At 42.5% G+C, this 20,589-nt stretch overlaps 1 protein-coding gene across 2 annotated transcripts in view; it reads right to left on the bottom strand.

Moving 5' to 3' along the window:
• GRK3 (G protein-coupled receptor kinase 3) overlaps positions 1-20,589 on the bottom strand; it is a 118,306-nt gene that overhangs the window by 42,121 nt on the left and 55,596 nt on the right. For both annotated transcript variants that reach the window (XM_088655781.1, XM_035134716.3), the window contains exons 6-9: positions 17,174-17,235; positions 15,595-15,646; positions 6,695-6,786; positions 5,854-5,953 (exon numbers count right to left, since the gene is read on the bottom strand). In XM_088655781.1, coding sequence (XP_088511907.1) covers positions 5,854-5,953; positions 6,695-6,786; positions 15,595-15,646; positions 17,174-17,235 — 306 coding nt within the window. The remainder of the gene's footprint in view (positions 1-5,853; positions 5,954-6,694; positions 6,787-15,594; positions 15,647-17,173; positions 17,236-20,589) is intronic.

Here is a 20,589-nt window from a genome sequence, read left to right as displayed (position 1 = left end):
TTTTATCCTCCTTAGGCGTCTCTGATAGGGTGGTATCCAGCTGAGAGTAAAAATTTCCTTTAATATCTCCATCGGCATCCAGTGTCGGTGCATGGTAGCCTATTGGTTTTTGGTGAGTTTTATTCAAAGGGTTGAAAGTCTCTCATTAATGCTGGTAGGGACTTCTGGCAAGAGCTTCAGAAGATTGTTTTTGATAGCAAAGCCTACTCCATTTATTCAACATTCTTGTTCAGGTAGATGTTTCCAGAAGAATTTGTAGGACTGCTCAGTCATGGATACAGCTGCTGAGCTGCTCAACTGCCTCATTCCCTGAGTCAGAATCTATGTCCACTGCCCATGTGTTGCTTCGACTAGGGGCTTCCAGATTTGATGGTCCTGCCCCCATTACCATTCCATGGGACTTTTTGGAGTTTGGGTTTGGGATGGGTTTTTGTGTGAATTTGTTTTGTTTGTAGATCAGAATTTCCTTTGTGTGTAGATCACTGATCTACACAGCATTCACAGTACGGCTCTGTTCCAATAGTGTGAGGATCATGACGACTGGTAGATTCTTACCTGCTGCAGCCTTTATCTGCCTTCAACAGCCGCTGTAATATGCCACTTGTTATCTTCTGCCTGTTCTGCCGTTGAGGGCTTCTTGGATCACTCTTTGTCTAGCTCCTCCCCTTTGACCTCACTGCCTTGGGTGACCCTGCTGGGAGTACAAGAAAGCCCACTCACCACGACAAGGTGATGATCCAGCGAGTGAGCTTCTCTCTCTCTCTCTCTCTCTCTCTCTCTCTCTCTCTCTCTCTCTCTCGCATAGTGCTGAGTATCCTTGACACCAGCCTTTGGCCCTCCAGAGGTTGTTGGACTCCATTCTCATCAGCCTCTGGAACCGATGCCAATGATCCGGGATGATGGAAGTAACAGTCCAACAACATCAGGAAGACCGAAGTTTGGGAAAGGCTGCTCTGCCTACATCCTGCACTTCACACAGCCCCTTCCTTGCCCACTCAGCCCCTCTTGGCCCCAGACCTTGTGAGAGGTTTGGATCCGAACCAAAATGGCTCCTCACTGCCTTCAAAGAAGCCACACTGTTCTACTGCTAACAAAAAATTAATGCCAATGTGGTATAGTGCAGACCAGAATCCAGAGAGACTAGGGTTCAAATTCCCACTTGGTCATGAAGCTCATTGGGTGACCTTGGGTCAGTCACTTCATCTCAGCCTAACCCACGTTACAGGCAAAATAAATGGTCCCCCCCCCTTCATCCCAACAACCCTGTAAGGTAGATTCAGGTAGATAGCCGTGTTGGTCTGACACAGTCGAAATAAATTTAACAAATTGTCCAGTAGCAGCTTAAAGACCAACTAAGTTTGTTCTGGGTATAAGCTTTTATGTGCATACACTGAAACAGAAGTCACCAGACCCTTATATATAGTGGGAGGGTGGGGTGGGGTTTTTCTCAGAAGCGTAGGAGGAGGAGGAGGGTGATTGACTCAATTGGTATGGTCCTACAGGAAAAAGCAAGGAATAGTACGCATATAGTATTAGCTTTAGCATATGAGCATATAAGACAGCAGCTTTGAGAAGCCAGAGAAGCCAGTAGGAGAACACTTCAATCTCCCAGGACATTCAATACAGGATCTCAAAGTTGGCATCTGGGTTTATTGCAGGCTCTGCTACCAGTGTCCATGTTAAGTCTGGTTGCTGTATTATTGTGGGTGAGGAGTTGTTTAAAAATTGGGTGGCTGTCTGTAGGCAATGAAAGGTCTTCCTCCCAGAGCTTGAAAAAGAGAACTGTTGTTGTCTAGGAGAGGTTGTAAATCTCCGATGATGCATTGAACTGTTTTAACTTGGAAACTGTATGTGAAAGGAAGACCTTTCATTGCCTACAGACAGCCACCCAACTTTGCTGCCACATACCGGTACACTTAGACAAAACCATCACTGGACCCAACAACATCAAACATCAGGCCTGTTTAATTGCTCATCTTCTAACACTCTGTATGCCATCAAATGCTAGCAGTGCCCATCAGCTCTCTATATTGGACAAGCAGGCCAAACCCTACGCCAAAGGATAAATGGACGTAAATCTGATGTCAGGTATCATGTCAGAGAAGCCAGTAGGAGAACACTTCAATCTCCCAGGACATTCAATACAGGACCTCAAAGCAGCTGTCTTATTACAAAAGAATTTCAGAAATAGACTTGAAAGAGAAGTTGCTGAATTACAACTTATTACTAAACTGAAAACTATGGGGAGACCTATTCTGAATAGAGATATTGGATTCTTGCCTCATTACATATGCTAAAGCTATTTTTGGTCATCTGCATACTATCCCTTGCTTTTTCCTGTAGAACTAATTGCACTCGTTAACAGATTTACCATACCCATTGAGTCAATCACCCATCTCCTCCTACCCTTCTGAGAAAAACCCCACCCCACCCTCCCACTATATATAAGGGTCTGGTGACTTCTGTTTCAGTGTAGCTGAAGAAGTGTGCATGCGCACGAATGCTTTTACCCAGAACAAACTTAGTTGGTCTCTAAAGTGCTACTGGACAATTTTTTAAATTTATTTCGACTGTGTCAGACCAACACGGCTATCTACCTGAATCTACCTTACAGGGTTGTTGGGATGAAGGGGGGGGGACCATGTATGCCAGCTTGGAACTCCTTGGAGGAATAGGTGGGATAGAAATGCAATACATACATACATACATTCTATTGAGCAGTGGCAATGCAGCTTTGGCAACCGTACAAGAGTGTGCTCTCACATAAAATGGTCAAAGGCTGCCTCTTGCCACCAGGAAGCTGCCCCCATAGTTCTTAAGGAGGGTGACAAAACAAATGATGGCCTCTCACCACCCAGACACTTAGAGCATGCTTTTGGAGCCTTGCTACACACCTCTCAAAAAAAAAAGCCCCTGGCTGAAGTGCTCTCTTTTTCTTTTTTCTTTTGCCTGCAAAAGCTCAAAGGACAGTCGGGCCATTTCAGTTCTTAGGCCACCTGGAGGAAACCAGGCCCTGGGGATCCCAGTAAGGTCCACTCCTTCCCTTGGGATGCTATTTGCTTTGCCATACTCAACCCCCACATGACATTCTCCCTCCACTCTCAGAGCCAGCATGCCTCTCTGTATACCAGTTGCAAGGAACCACCAGTGGGGGGGGGGGCTGCTGCTGCTGCTGCACTTGTGTCCCACTTGCAGGCTTCCCAGAAGAAGTATCTGGCTGGCCTCTGTAAGAACAGGATGCTGGACTAGATGGGCCCCTTTGGCCTGATCCAGTTACAGGGCTCTTCTTACATTCTTATTCACGATCCTAGTTTCATTTTCCAGCACACACATTTTTTCAGATCAGGAAATCGTGAATTCATTTGGAACAGAGTCACTGAGAACAAAAATAATAATCAACTTCTCTGCCAGCATCCCCAGTAACTATGGCAATCAGAGTTACTTTTGGCTTGACGTAACAAGGTTATTTTTCTCTGAAGATGCTGCCACTTTGACGTGTGTTTCCTAATGAGCCCAGAAAGGAGCATTTGGAGTTGTGTGCTGTGTGTGCACTTGAAATGTGTATCTTTTTAGCTTTGTTATGTGACAGGAGAAACACTGGGTCACAACCAGAGGAAAGGATGGGGCTGATGAAAAGCAAGAAATTTGCCTCTCCAAATGCTGGTAAGCCAACTAGGTCCTGAAGATAAATGGAAAGATCTCTATCCGCTGCTGCATATCATGGCTGTAGTGTCCTTCAGTGTATAAAGTCCTGAGGGGTTGAAGAAGAGTCCTGCTGGATCAAAGCAACCGGATTATGTCATAACACTTCAAAATTGGAAGGGACAGCAAGGGTCATCTAGTCTAACTCCAGGCAATGCAGAAAGCACAGCTAAAGAATCTTACAGGAGGACATCCAACCTTTGTTTAAAAACCTCCAAGGAAGGAGAGTCTACCAACTTCCAAGAGAATCGGTTCCACTGTCAAAATGGCTCCTACCATCAGAACGTTCTTCCTAATGTTCAGTCGGAATCTCCTCTCTTCTAATTTGAATCTGTTGGTTCAAGTCCTACCTCCTGGAGCAGCAGAAAACAAGCTTGCTCTGTCTTCCATGTGAGAGTCCTCCACGTATTTCAGATGCCTCCATGAAGCCCACAAGCAAGGCCAGAAAGCAACTCCCTGGCCACTGATGTGCAGAAACACACCACCTCTGGGTCGGGAGGTTCCATATGGACAGCATTTCATAGATTGGCCTTAAGTCATCTAAGCTACTACATGGTGTAGTGCTGGCTGTGCTGGAATTTGCCTTATACCAAGTCAAATGATTGGTCCACCAAGCTCAGTACTGTTAATGATGATTGACCAGGATTTCAGGTAGGAATCATTCCCAGCACTACCTCAGCTCTGGAAATTCAAGGTGCTTTCTGCCATTGAGCTATGTGCAGCCCTTCCCCAAAGCCACCAACTTAGATAGCTTTGAAAGGGGAGCAAGGCAAATCCACAGAGGAGGATAAGGCTGCCTAGTGGCAGCATCTTACCTCTGGTATCAGAGGTGGGATGTCTCTGGGTCCCAAGTGCGGGGGAGAACAAATAAGGGGGGTGCTGTTGCAGTTATGTCTTGCCTGCACACTTCTTGGAGGCATGTGGGTGGGAAGATAGGCCTAGATGGGCCTTTGGTCTGATTCAGCTGCAGGACTCTGATGTACGCTCGTGGCCATCACCACAACCTGTGACAATCAATTCCACAAATTTATTAGGTGCTGTCTGAGGACCTTTCTTCATTTCCTCCAAACTACTTTTTGGATGACCTCTTGGGGGACAGAAAAAAGCTTTCCACTTTCTTTACCCCATGCTTACTTTCACAAACCTCCTTAATGACCTTCTTTGGGAACCTTTTTCCTTAAATGCTTTAGCCTTTTTGCATCAGGAAGGTGCTCCTGCTCCAACAACCATTTTGGTTGCCATTTTCTGTACTTCTTGCAGCTCTATAAGATCCTTGCTTGAGACAGGCTGGCCAAATTAGGCATATTATTATTATTATTATTAGAATTTATATACCGCCCTATACCCAGAGGTCTCAGGGTAGTCCATGCCCCCCAGATGCTGTTGAACTCCAATTCCCATCGGCCCCAGAAGCCAGAGGTCAAGAGCAGTGGGCAGGTGAGTGCATCCTGTTTCATTGCCTGAGGCAAAATGGGAAGGGGATGCCCTGCCAATCCCTCCTTTACTTGGGTGATATGCAAAGCAACAATGGCTAGTTCTGGTGAGATCTCATGGGGCAAATGAGCTCTCGCACAGCCCTCTGTGGAAGGTGCCACTCCTGGTGTCCACCTCATGGGCAGGCTGGCCCTGGCAATGAGAGTTGAAGCCCACTTGTATCTGGGGCTTCAGGTTGTGGAAGACTGCTGTCCACCACGATTCAAATGTGGCCGCACAACACAAAGTAGCCAGACTGACTTGGGCTTCACATGACAAGGACTTCCTCATGCTTTCATGTGTTGTTCTGTTCATCCATTGAGGTGGAATAGCCACCAACCTGATTTCAGGGGCCTCTGGAAAGCACCTGCTGGTATCTTTCAGCTGAAGGTTGGCCCCCATTTTGGCAGCGACAACTCACAACACAAGGGAGCATTTGTTTATATGGCTGCAGAATACCTCCCGGGAATCCACTGGTTGAATCCTAAACTTCATTGGGTACTGATCCTAGAGTGAGTTACAGTAAAACCAAAATGCCACTGTTAAAGCCACAAATGTATATGTAAAAATTAAGATCATGCAACACCCAGTCTGCCCTGCGGTGGAATTTCCCAATTTTTTATCATCATCATCATCATCAATGTTAAGAGAATGAGCCAAGAGTCAGAACATACTTACACCTGTACTGACAAGGGACAGCATGATCCTTTCATTCAAGGCTAGAGTCTCCCCTTGCTTCATCTTGATCCTCTTCTTATCCAAGCATTTCATTGCATACCTGAAAATTGTAACTTGTTGAGAAAGGGGCTTTAACAGAGCATTCAATTTTCATCACTTTCAACTGGTAGTTTGGAGGCAGAAAAGTAGGTAAACTGGGAGTTCAGGAGAGGTTCAAGGAATGTTGCCTTAGGCAAGGCCCAGCTCTCTGGTCCCTCAAGAAGAGATGCTGTTCCACTGAGTTACAACTCCTCTGGTTCAATTATCCCACCTCTACAGTAGCCTTCCCCAACCTGGTGTAATTCTCATCGCCTAAGGGATGCTTTCTCAAGAGGCCATTGTTCTCTTCCAACAACAGTCTGGGAAACGGAAATGCATTTTGCAAGAGGTGATCCAGTCTCTTTGGAAAGGGACCAGAGCCAAGACAAAACTGGACATTCACATATAGATATGCTGCATCCATACCCTGGGTTAAGGATGAAAACAGCATTCACTGGCACAATTTAGAAGGAAATTGTTTAGATGAATAAAGCAGTTGATAAAAGCATGTTAACTGTACCTCAATTAAAATGTGATAAGCCCACTGGGGGCCAAGGAAACTTCAATGGGTCATCATATGCTCCTCACTCCTCAGACACACCTTGCTGCTGGCTTTTTCAGGTGGAAAGGGCATCCCACTTCCCAGTCAAAGTGGGGAACCACAACAATTAAACCCACAGCACTGCAATGCCCCTCACGTTGATTGTTCTGTTGCTTGGGGATTTTATATGGATGCATTACAAACACAAACAAAGCTACTTACATCTTCCCTGTGTCCGCTTTCCGGCAGCCATAAACTTCTCCGAAGCCCCCTCGCCCGATAATCCGGTGGACACTGAAGTCATTCATGGTCAGCTGGGGATGGAAGAGGTGGAAATGAACATTTGCTTGTACTGAATGCCTCCTTGCAAGCACCCACCTGCCTCCAAAAACAACTCAGGCTAATGTGTCACAATGAATTGGCTGCCTCCTTTTGCTTTTCAGGGAATTGGTGCAATTTAAGGATGAAATGGAATCCTCAGGCCCGGCTCTAGGTGCAGTCCCGGTGGCGTGGGGCACCAGGACGCGGGGCTGGCAGGGGGGGGCGCTGCACGGCAAAGCCGTGCGGAAACCGTGCTACACGCTGTGAGGGTGGGGGCGCTGGAGCGATCTCCGTGCCTCAGCGCCAGGGCGCCCGACCTGCTCGAGACGGCCCTGGGAATCCCATTCCTTGCAATGCAGTGGTGTACTCTGGAAATCAGGGAATCAATAGGGGACACATGAAAGGAGACAATGCCCAAATTATAAGGAATTGAAGGCAGGAGATTTCAGGGACTTCAGGGCAAATGTAAGGGAACTACTGAGGAATGTTCATTTCAACTAGGGGCCTGCAGAACAAGTGCTCCAAACGAAACCTTGAGACAAAGTAAGCTCATTAGAGCATGGTGCCGATTACACTAAGATTTGACCCCGTGTGGGACAGCTGCATATTCCTGCCATTAAAGGGGGTTGGACTGGATAATCCTCAGGGTCCCTTCCAACTCTACGATTCCATGAAATGAGTCCAAAGCAGAGCTTATATCAAACTGTCAGGGTTAGTCTCAAAATCTCAGAATGCTTTCATTGAGCACCTGAAGCAACAGGCATGTGCCAAGTGCCTTTCTTCACCATGGAGAAACCAGATCATGCAGAGTCCAGACTGCCAACATTTGTACTGGGCCTTGCGCCAGCAGACCCCCCCCCCCCGACTCATCTATAAAGAAATACAGGTGGCCTTTTTGGGACGAAGGGTGGAACATAAACTCAATCAATCAAAGTTAGAAAGGCAATGTTCTAAAAGCAAAAACAGAAAAGCTGCTTTTGCTAAGGACACCCAATCTCTCTCTCTCTTTTAAATAATAATTTTTTATTGTTTTATACACTAACAACAAACAGGACATACACACAAATAACACAATATTTCCACAATTCATCACATTATCAATTTCATAATGTGGGGACTTTCCTCAGTCCCCCCCTCTGAACTACATTGTCCATTTTTGGTTTTTGGCAGGTTCCTCATCCAAAATCTTACACATTATTAAAATACATTCTTAATAAACCATTCTCTCTTATTTTCTATCTTACATCTAATACACTGCCAGAAACCTATTTCTGCTTCCTTAAAGGTAAATTAAATATTACAGTATTTCTTCAAATTTCTTCCAATCTTCTTCCACCCTCTCTCTCCTCCTTCTGGTCGTGGATCCTTCCGATCATCTCGGCGAGTTCCATATTGTCCATCATCTTTATCTGCCAATCATTTATTGTAGGCATCTCTTGTGATTTCCAAAATTTAGCTATTAACAGTCTAGCTGCTGTTGTGGAGTACAGTCTTTCTTTGGGATCTCATCTCCAACAATTCTAAGCAAAAAGGCTTCTGGTTTTTTTAATAAAGGTATCCCTGAACACCTTTTTCAATTCATTATAATTTTCCCCCCAGAAGTCTTTTATTTGGGGGCAGGTCCACCACGCGGTAAAATGTTCCTTTTCTCCTTACGTTTCCAACACTTATTGTCAGACGCATGGTGCATTTTTGCTAACTTCACAGGTGTCAAATACCATCTATACATCATTTTAAACATATTCTCTTTCAATACATTACATGCAGTGAACTTCATACCTTTTTTCCACAATCTCTCCCAATCATTTGACATAATATCATGCCCCACATCTTTAGCCCATTCAATCATTACTGACTTAACTGGTTCATCTTTTGTATTCCATTCCAACAGCAAATTACACATCTTAGATAATTCTTTCCCCAAACATGACTTTTCAGATGAAAAAACAGCTTTTTTCATATCCATTTTAAACATTTCATTGATCTGATGATATTGTAACCAGTCATTTAACTTATCTGTATCTCTATATTTTGGCCACTTAACTTCCATATTTAACTTCTTATGAGCCTTCACTTCCAACGGTGAAATCCACCAGGGTGTTTTGCTTTCTAACAAATCTTTATACCTAATCCATTCATTAAACAATGATTTTCTAATTATATGATTTTTAAAACCTCTGTGGGCCTTTATCTTGTCATACATATGCATGCCAACCAAACACAGTCAAAACCTTCTAAATCCAAGAGATCTGTATCTTCTTAAGTAAACCATTCTCTCAACCAGCAAAATGTCGCAGCTTCGTAGTAAATGTTTAAATCTGGCAGGGAAAATCCACCTCTTTCTTTTGTATCAGTTAGCAATTTATATTTAACTAGCTGACCCGGCCACACATTGCTGTGGTTCTTTCTTGTGATCCCCCCCCACCCTGTGCCGATCCATGACCTATCCTGCCCCTCCTCCCTCCACCCCGGCTCATCCCTGTGTTTCGGTAGGATACCCTTCCTTCTGTTGTCCCTGGGGAGTGTTGGCCCCTCCCCCCTGTATCTCCATACATTGGCCCCCACCCTGCAAATATCTGAGGACATACTGGGGAGAGAAAGTGCATGGTTGTTGTGTTAAAAAAAACAAAAACCAGAGGCTTACAATCAGTTGTTTCTCCTAAAATAAGACATACCCATAAAATAAGCCATAGCAGGATTTCTAAGCATTTGCGCAATATAAGCCATACCCCGAAAATAAGACATAGAGATAGGCGCAGTTCTGTTTGGGCTCCTCCTCCCCCCACCTCCCACCCAGGGCTCCATTTGGAATACTATTTAAAGGGCTATTGAGCTGAGGCCTAGTCTGTAAAATGGAGCCAAGGCTTCCTGTTTTACAGGCTCTCATGGCGGAGACGGGGTTTGTGGGTGTGGCGCGTTGTTGTGGCTAATCCCTGTGACTGCCCCCACGTGTCCCGATCCATGATCTATTCAGTTTGTCCCCTCCCCCATAACCGGCGTATCTCATGACGTTTTGAAGGATGGTATTTATTTTTGTCTTGTGGATTTGGGGGGGTAGTGGTGTTAAATTGTAAAGTAAAAACCCCTTGCCGTGCCCCCAAGTGCGTTGCTGTGGGTTATCTACCCCCCCCGGGGCCTAGTGGGGACCTGGCAGCAGGGGCCTACATAAAACAAAGGCCTAGTGGTCTGATAATGGCTGCCTTGGTGGTTTCAGTTGCTTGGTTGATGATGTCATTTGGTTTGTGGGTGTGGCTTAGATTTCACAGGAAAGGAGGGGGTGTACTGTGGGAGGAATTCCACTTGAGGACGCTGTTTGACTTGGTGGAAATCGAGGTCTGTACCTGCCCAGGTGTGTGATTTGAGGGATTTTTGCCCCAAACAACGCTCGGGGAGTGGCCTGGATCATTGTGTCAAAATTTCAGGACGATCAGTCAAGCGGTTACGGAGAAAAGTGTGGAAAGCAGTTTCACGATTTTTATATTTATATATAGAGAGATTCTAGGCTTCTTTCTCTGCTAGATAAACTTAGACAAAACCTTATTCCATTCACTGAAACATTTCACCTTGTCGATCACTGGTATCACTTGGAATAAAAATAACATTCTTGGCAATACATTCATTTTAATTGTAGCAATTCTGCCCAACAGAGACAATTTCAAATTTGTCCATATATCCAGGTCTCTCTAGATTTCATTCCACAATTTTTCATAATTATCTTTATACAAATTCAAATTTCTAGCTGTTAAATTTACACCCAGGTACTTCACCTTTTTCACAAAACTCAAGCCAGTACTTTCTTCCAATCTGATTATCTCTTCATTTTTGAGATTTTTACTTAAGACTTTAGTTTTACTTTTGTTTAACTTGAAGCCGGCATAATGACCAAATTCCTGAACCAGATCCAGTGCTTTTACTGTACTGGGCTCCAGTTCTTGTAACATCAAAACTAAATCATCGGCAAAGGCTTTTAATTTGTACTGTTTCGACCCTACTCCAATACTCTTTACTTCCTCATTTTTCCTTATATTCAGCAGAACTTCCAGGACCGTTATAAATAGAAGAGGGGAGAGTGGGCACCCTTGCCTGGTACCCTTTTCAATTCTTAATTTTTCTGACACCACATCATTAACTATGACTTTCGCTTTTTGCTCTGAATAAATTGCATTAATACCATTTAGAAAATTTTGACCAACCTCCATCTAATACAAATTTCTTTTCATAAAACTCCAAAAAACATTATCAAAGGCTTTCTCTGCATCAATAAACATAAAAATTGCTTTATAATTCTTTTTAAGGTAAAGGTAAAGGGGCCCCTGACCATCAGGTCCAGTCGTGTCCGACTCTGGGGTTGCGGTGCTCATCTCGCTCTATAGGCCGAGGGAGCCGGCGTTTGTCCGCAGACAGCTTCCGGGTCATGTGGCCAGCATGACAAAGCTGCTTCTGGCGAACCAGAGCAGTGCACGGAAATGCTGTTTACCTTCCCGCCAGAGCGGTCCCTATTTATCTACTTGCACTTTGATGTGCTTTCGAACTGCTAGGTGGGCAGGAGCTGGGACCGAGCAACGGGAGCTCACCCCATTGCAGGGATTTGAACCGCCAACCTTCTGATCAGCAAGCCCTAGACTCTGTGGTTTAACCCACAGCTAATTCTAGAATATCCACAATATTTCTAACATTATCTTTCACATGCCTATTAGGCAAAAAACCTGCCTGATCTTTATGTATTAATTCACTCAAAATCTTCTTCAATCTTCTTGCTAAAATATTTGCAAAAATTTTGTAATCCACATTCAGCAATGAGATTGGACGATAATTCTTCACCTGCATTTTATCCACATCCGGTTTAGGAATCAGAGTTATAAGGTCTCGGGTGCTTTGTCTCCCCTCATAATTTTGTTGCAAACGTCTGTTAGGTTGAAGTAACCATTCTTTTAACATCTTATAGTATTTCGCCGTAAGTCCATCTGGTCCTGGTGCTTTGCCTACTTCCATCTGGCTTATTGCCATCTCAACTTCTTGTTTTTTAATCTTATCATTTAATAATGTCTTCTTTTCCAAAAGGTTAGGGTTAGATTTTCTAATCTCTGCAGGGTTCTCCAAAATTTTCCCGTCGTCGATAATAGATGTAATTGTATTCAATTTCTGTCTCTTTTTCAATTGCCAGGCAAGTAACTCGCCACATTTATTTGCTGATTCGAATGTCCTCTGTTTCATCATTTTTATTTTCCACTCAATCTCTTGGTTGACAATTTGAGAAAATTGTATCTGCAATGCTTTGATCTCCTTTTGTACCTGTTGGTTTTTGGGGTTTTTCCTTATATATTTTTTCTTTTTCTTTCAATTGTGACAGAATATTGTCCTTCTCGTTTATAATCTTTTTCCTAATTGCATTTTGTTGTATAAAGAATCCTCTCATCACTGCTTTACTTGCGTCCCATATGACCCTTTCTTTCGTATCTGGTTTTAAATTTAGTTCAAAATAATCCTTGAGGGTCTTTTGGGTCTTCTTTAATATTTGCTCATTCCTAAGCAGTGTGTCATTCATCCTCCATCTGAAAGAACCCTGCAGAGTAGACTTAATTTCCAATAACACTGAATTATGATCCGAACAAATCTTTGGGAGGATATCTGTTTTTACAATCCTTGGTGTTAATTCTTTGGAGATCCAAATATAATCTATTCTTCTGAATGATTGATTTGCTTCTGAATGATACGTATATTCTTTTTCCATTACATTCCTTATTCACCAACTGTCCACCAAATCAAATTTTTCCACCAAATCAAAGGAGGTTTTTTTTGGTAACCTTCCATCATTTGTAGGCTTTTGCCTTTGTGATCTGTCCATCATAGTAGACATGACTCCATTGAAATCTCCTAATAAAATTATTTTATAGTCCACATAATCCAATAATTTTGCTTCTAGTTTCTTATAAAATTCCGCTTTTGCATCATTAGGTGCATAAATTCCAACTATTTTTTTTCACCTTGTGCCTTAATTTCTACTGTGGTTAGTCTTCCTTGTTCATCTTTAAAAATTTGTTTTGGATCCAGCTTCTCTTTCACATAGATGACAATTCCTCTTTTTTTCACTTTTATCTGATGAAATAAATTCTTGTCCTAATTTTTTGCTCTGTAAAATTTTTCTATGTCTTCTTATCACATGAGTCTCTTGTAGGCAAATAACATCTAACAATTGTTTAAGCAAAACATGTTGTATTTGATACCTTTTGCGTCTCGAATTCAAACCATTCACATTCCAAGATAACACTCTAAGTGTCATACTGGATTAGATCCAGCAAAGTCCAAAAAGAAAGAAGAACCAATGTTCACTCTTGTGGTCCTGCGCCAGTCACCTCCTGTGTAGAATCAAAATCCTTGTGGAACTTGTCCAATAATTTCTTCTTATCCTGTGGATTCTTTATACGCTGTTTCCTTCCTGCAAAGGCAAAAGTGATGCCTTGTGGGAATTCCCAGGGGAAAGGGATCTTCTTTCTTCTCAGGGTTGCTGTAATATCCAAATATTGTCTCCTGTAATTCAAAAAATGCTTAGGAATGTCCGTGAAAAGAATTATCTGCTGATCTTGTATCCTCAAACTTTTCTCTTGGTGCAAATTTAGGATTTTGTCCCTTTGTTCTCTAGTTTTGAAAATTATTATGCTATCGCTTGGGAACTTTGGATCTTTCTTTCTTCTTGCTCCAAATCTGAAAATCTTTATGATTGTAGACTAAAATTCTTGCACTTCCAGATCCCAGAAAGCAGTCAATTCTTCAACCAGCCAATCCCATAAATTTACTTGTTCTTTCTCTAGCACGCCTCTAAGTCTCAGATGATTTTCTTGTTCCTTTAATTGAAGAAAGGCGATCGCGTCTTGAGCAGTAAGCTGGCTCCTTTCCAATCCCGACAATCTGGCCTCCGTTCTTGTACTTCCTTCTTCCAACAAATTATCTCTTGTGTCCAATTTAATCACTTCAGACTTGGTTTTGTCCACCTCTACCTTCACGTTCCCAAGATCTTTGTGTAATTTTCCCAGTTTCTCATTTACTTTGTCAGTCTCTTTTTTCAGCCCTGTGACATCTTGTTTGATTTGAGAGGAATCCTGTTTTAAAACTGTGATGTCTCCTCCAATTTCCAGTAATAGCTGCATAACAGCACATGGAAGAATCCCGACCAAGCCTATGAAGAGGCATGTAGTGGTGATAGGGGATTCCCTACTGAGGGGTACAGAAGCAGTGATCTGTGGGCCTGACAAGATGTCTCGAGAGGTGTACTGCCTCCCTGGGGCCAGGATCAAAGATGTAATAGAAGGCTGCAAGGAATCATAAAACTCACTGACAAATACCCCTTCCTTTTGGTCCATGTGGGAACCAATGACACTGCAAGCCATAGCCTCCAGAAGATGAAAAGTGATTATGAGGCCCTGGGCAGGAAGTTGAAGCAATTAAATGCACAAATTGTCATCTCATCTGTCCTCCCAGTTGAACGACATGGCCCAGGGAGAGAGGGAAAAACAGGGGAAGTGAACAACTGGCTTCGCAAATGGTGCAAACAGGAACGGTTTGGATTCTTAGATCACGGTCTGCAGTTTCTTGAAGATGGACTTCTGGCAAGAGATGGGCTGCACTTCACAAGGGTTGGGAGGAATGTTTTTGCCATGAAACTCAAAAACCTCATCAGGAGGGCTTCAAACTGACTTATGTGGGGGAGGGAGACAGTGGTCCTGAAGGTAGGAGTCTACCAAGTGCTGAAGATGATCACCCAAATGTCAAGGACCAAATGGAGCAAACAGTACGCAGACTTAGTGTTGGGAGGAAAAAATCCTCAAATAAGAGACATGGGGGAATAATCAATGGTCTTCAATGTCTGTATACTAATGCACAGAGCATGGGAAATAAACAAGATGAACTTGAGCTCTTGGTACAGCAAACTAAATGCGACATAATAGGCATCACTGAAACCTGGTGGGATGAGTCTCATGACTGGAATGTAGTCATAGAGGGATACAATCTATTTCAGAGAAATAGACCAAACAGGAAAGGAGGAGGAGTGGCGTTATACATCAGGGATGTGTATACTTGTGAAGAGATCCAGGATTCAAACCCATATTGAGTGTATCTGGGTCAAAATTAAGGGAGAGAAAAATAACATTGATCTCATTGTGGGAGTTTACTATAGACCCCCAAGCCAAACTGAGGACACAGATGAAGCCTTCCTGGAACAGATGACCAAGCATTCAAAAGGAAGTGAGATAGTAGTAATGGGGGATTTCAACTATCCTGATATTTGTTGGATCTCAAACTCGGCCAAGAGCATAAGGTCAAACAGATTCCTCACTGGTCTTGCAGACAACTTCGTTGTCCAGAAAGTAGGAGAAGCAACAAGAGGACCAGCCATTTTCTTACCTGCCAAGTTGCTGTCGGAGAAATAAGGGACCGGGCGGAAGTAGCAGACTGGAAGTAGCGCAGCGGCCATTTTGGAACTGGGCTGAGCATGCTCAGAAGCGACTTTTGATGCTGCTCTGCCCAGTTCCAAAATGGCCGCCACGCCAGAAGTCACACTGCAGCCATTTTGGAACTGGGCAGAGCAGCATCAAAAGTCGCTTCTGAGCATGCTCAGCCCAATTCCAAAATGGCCGCCGCACCAGAATAAACTGGGAAAAAACAAAAAAATCAGTTTTTTTCAGCTAGGAACAATTGCTTGGAAGTCCCCCAGAAACTAGGCAGTGGTCCAGATCCACCTCATTCCTGCCCATATTTTTAGAAAATGCACGCGCGCACACACACACACACCTGCAATTACTTACATGAATGTTTAGCTCTACATTTTTCCACTGACAAAATCTAGTAAACTTATCACTGCAAAAGAGAAGAAAGAAAAATGTGCATTACGGTGATGAAAACTGTGCATTTGATTTATGAAAAGTAAAAAAACTATATTTAAAATTTTTAAAGTTCTGTTGATGAGCAAACCTTCAGTGAGCAGATGTTAATTAAAGATAGTTCTACAGCAATACTTGGTTTACGATGCTTCTGACAACATTCCAGTAAAAATGCCTCCATATTTCTTATTTCTGTAATACTCAATTGTAATGTATTTTTTATTTAAAAAATCATATCCTGAGAAAAGTAATTAAGCTCTGCATTTTAGAGAACTCCATAAAATAATTAAGGAATCACATAGGTGTAATTAACATACACTGCCAGGGAATTTTGATTTTTGCTAAAAGATAAATGACTGTTTATTTCCAAAGTAGACCCCTGAGAGATTGCATTGTATAATGATCTTTGTTCTCATATATAATTTAGTGATTTCATTTGCTACATTTGGGAGTAAAATCTCAAGGTGCAAGTCCTTTTGTTAAAGCAAAGAGAATTAAGAACATAGGAAATAATCTTTTAGCGTCTACCTTCCAGCACACTGAGGCCAGTACTCAGAAGCTCATTTTGCAAGACCTTAGGTCTAATCCAGTGATGGCCAAACTTGGCCCTCCAGCTGTTTTGGGACTACAATTCCAATCATCCCTGACCACTGGTCCTGTTAGCTAGGGATGATGGGAGTTGTAGTCCCAAAACAGCTGGAGGGCCAAGTTTGGCCATCAATGGAATCTATCAACACAGCTCAGGTTCAACAAAATTATCTCAGCTGGCAACCAGAACCAGGCATGTGACGTGCTGTTTAGCAGTAGCACCTGCCTGTTGGAACTCTTTCTTAGATAGCTCTGCCAAGCCATTTGCTCACCAGAGCTTTCCCTAACTAGGCATGTCCCTGTTGTTTTACTATTTATTAAAAACAGTAAAACTCCAATGAGAACATTTTCATACTACTTCTTATGGCAGTTGTTTTGCAGGGGCTGAGCTGGGTTTGCTGCACTACAAAGCATTTCGTAATGTGGCTCAGCCCTTCTGCAAGATTTGCAGCTCTTTTTATTTACTAATAAAAATAGAAAATGAAAATAAATCACAAAGCAACTTAATTAACAAAGTAGATAAAATCAGCTGAAATTCTTGCAGAAGAGCTGAGCCACATTATAAAATGCTTGCTGAGTGAAAATCCAGCTCAGCTCCTGCAAAGTTTATCTAATTGCCAAGTCTAACGAAGCATAGCAGAGTGATCACCTTCCATGATCAGAGGAAACATCAGGAGAGTAGACTTTGCAGCTGGATGGAAGGAAGGTAGCTGCCTTCTGCTTAGAATAGAAGAGTGGGCAGGTAGGTCCATGTACAAGGCAGACTCTTAAAGGTGCAACTCATTACCATTCTAGCACATTCAATCCACCTGGATGCAGTTTGCAAAATGGCTTGTGTCTTCTCTTTCCTACTAGCCATCCCAATGCCAATTCTTCAGCAACTGGCCATGTGACAAACATGCAATCAGATTCATACCTTTCTAGAAACATCTGGAAGGTTTTTCCTCTGAGGCTGTCACAAATTTCTTCTATGTAGGGCTAGAGGGGAAAACAAACATTTATTGTATTTGAGGCAGTGGCCTTTACTTGTAATAATATTTCCAAAGTGCCTAATAACAAAATCCAGCAGAAGGCATCGTTTGCAAATAAAGCAAAAACCCAGCTGCCGGATGAGGCCAAGGGGGGCCCCTCTAGTCCAGCTTGTCCTCACAGTGTCCAGCCAGGTGCCCATAGGAAACCCACCAGCAGGACTCCAGCACAAGAGTGATCCCTGCTCCTGTGGTTCCAAGCAACTGTCTTTGCCTGTCAGAGACGAAAGAGGGAGCTGAACCCCAGCAGGGAATCGGATAACATTTGGGCCATTGGACAGAAGCTTCTAATGAGAGTATCAAAGTACAGCCGTGATCATAGAGATGGTCCCTTAAAGACGCCCTCACATCGCTTCAGAAGAGGAAGCCCCAAAATACCATTCATCTTGTTACTCCACTTGGGGAGGGCTTTGAGACTGGCAGGCAAGATTCTATGGATAAGCTGCAGATCGTTTTCAAGAAGCCATTTCCTGTAGGGTCAGTAGTTAGGAGGCATATTGGGGAACAGCACATTTGAACTTGACATAAGGAAAATGTGACCACATTCCTCGCTTTGAACCAAGTGGCAATACTTGATCACAGAATTGTAGAGCTGGAAGGGACCCTGAGGGTCATCTAGTCTAACCCCTGCAATGCAGGAATCTCAACTACAGCATCCAGGACAGATGGCCAGTCCACCTCCGCTTAAAAGCTCCAAGGAAGGAAAGTCCACAACCTGCCAAGGTTCCACTGGCAAACAGCTCTTACTGTCAAAAAGTTTTTCCAAATGTTTAGTCGGAATCTCCTTTCTTGTAACTGGAAGCCATTGGTTTGAGTCCTACGCTCCAGAGCAGGAGAAAACAAGCTTGCTCCCTCTTCCATGTGACAACCCTTAAGATACTTGAAGATGGCCATTAGATCTCCTCTCTGTCTCCTCTTTTCCAGGTTAAACATACCCAGCTCCCTCAACCCTTCCTCATATGTTTTGTGTGCGTGCCCAGCCACACACCCTCCTCCTCAAGCCCAGATAAATAAGACACAATATAGCATAGGTATGGGATTAAAATAGGCCACAACATTATTAATTTCAGATGTAGGAAAACCTTGGCTTAGGCATTGGGCATGTATCCCCCTCAGTCCCCAGTTGGGGTCTGAGGCAAAGCTGGGACAGATAGGAATTTAGGGGGGCATTGCAAAATTTGCATTTATGCAGCTTGTACCCCCTCACCATTGCGTGAGGGGTGTGTTATGCTACCCTCCCATTCTGTTGATGGACTAAAGCAGGGATAGGCAACCTAAGGCCCATGGGCCGGATTGAGACGGTCTGGGAATCAGCATGTTTTTACATGAGTAAAATGTGTCCTTTTATTTAAAATGCATCTCTGGGTTATTTGTGGGGCATAGGAATTCGTTCATTTTATATATATATATATATATATATATATATATATATATATATATATATAGTACGGCCCACCATAAGGTTGCTGACCCCTGGACTAAAAGTTTCCACCCAAGGCCTAAAACTCACCCAAGACCACGAAACCGCGATCTCGCCGCCAAGATCCCTGCAGCTGAAAAAACCTAACAAATGTTCGCAATCTACCTTCAAGACCCTGCCTCACGTCCCGCAACAACAGGTCATTCCCTGTCGAGGTCAAATGCATGCCATCAGGACAGAACAGATCCAGATTGTCAGCCTTTTTTAAATATATTGTCACATACCCTGTTTCTCATATTTTAAGACATACCCATAAAATAAGCCATAGCAGGATTTTTAAGCATTCAAGGAATATAAGCCATACCCCGAAAATAAGACATAGTGATAGGCGCAGAAGCAATGCTGGCCGCGGCAGGAGGAGGATGAAAAAACTAAGACATCCCTTGAAAATAAGCCATAGTGTGTTTTTTTGAGGAAAAAAATAAATATAAGACATGTCTTATAATATGAGAAACACGGTATATATCCCTCACATATATAAATAATTTTTATTAATTTTTTCTTTAAACAAAAATCAAAGTTCCAGCATACAGGTAAAACTCGAATAATTAGAATATCGTCGAAAAGTTCATTCATTTCAGTAATGCAACTTTTTTTTTAAATAAATTTGTATTCCATTTTCCAAATTTAACAAATTAAAATAAAAAAACAATCTTTTATAAAAAACCTCTTATATTTCCATCTTACATCTTGCTCTGCCGAGCTGTGACTTCCCCCCCTCCCTTCATGCGGGTTTCTTATTAACTCCATTTTTGCAGTTCCTTTTTAACTTTTTAGTCAATTCGTAGGATTTATTTCAATCCTGCAAGTGTTTTTAAAGATCTACAGTTTTTCTCCATGTAGTCCACATATTTACTCCAATCCTTTTGAAACCTTGTCTCCCCTTGGTCGCGGATCTTGCAAGTCAGTCTAGCAAGTTCAGCATAATCCATCATTTTTATCTGCCACTCCTCAATTGTTGGTAACTCCTGTAATTTCCATTTTTGGGCTAACAATGTCCTAGCCGCGGTTGTCGCATACATAAACAATACTTGATCCTCTTTTCTTATCTCTCCTCCTATTATTCCTAACAAAAATGCTTCTGGTTTTTTTGGAAAAGTATATTTAAACATCTTTTTCAATTCATTATAAAACATCTCCCAAAATCTTTTTACCTTATCGCATGTCCACCACATATGATAAAATTCACCATCACTCTCTTTACATTTCCAGCACGCTCTATCACTCATTCTATACATTTTGGCTAATTTAACTGGTGTTAAATACCATCTATAAATCATCTTATATATATTTTCTTTCAGGGCAGTACATGCTGTAAATCTTAAAGTTTGATTCCATAATTTCAACCACGCGTCGTATTCAATATTATGCCCAAAATCCTTTGCCCATTTAATCATCACCTCTTTTGTCAACTCATCTTTTGTGTACCACTCTAACAACAAGTCATACATTTTTGATAGAAGCTTTGTTTTGCCTTCTAGCACTTCTATCTGGAATTTGGACCTTTTGTCCTCAAATCCTATTTTCCTGTCCTCTCTAAGAACATCGTTTATTTGATGATATTGTATCCATCCTGTTAACATTCCTTTAATTTCTTCATAGGGTTTCAGACTCCAGCCTTTTTCAGTTTTTGTCAAAATTTCCTCGTACGTGGCCCGCCTCCCCTCCATATTTACTTTCTTAACTGTTAATACCTCCACTGGTGAAACCCACCATGGTGTTTTGGTCTCTAACAGCATCTTGTTTCTTTCCCATACCTCGTACAGAGATCTTCTTATCACATGGTTTGTAAACCCTGTATGAGACTTTTTTTTATCATACCAT

Source organism: Zootoca vivipara, chromosome 12, assembly GCF_965207765.1.
Source record: "Zootoca vivipara chromosome 12, rZooViv2.hap1.1, whole genome shotgun sequence".
In the NCBI taxonomy this organism is placed as follows: Eukaryota; Metazoa; Chordata; class Lepidosauria; order Squamata; family Lacertidae; genus Zootoca; species Zootoca vivipara.
Note: the sequence above shows the minus strand (reverse complement) of the source record. Positions and strands in the feature narration are given on the sequence as shown.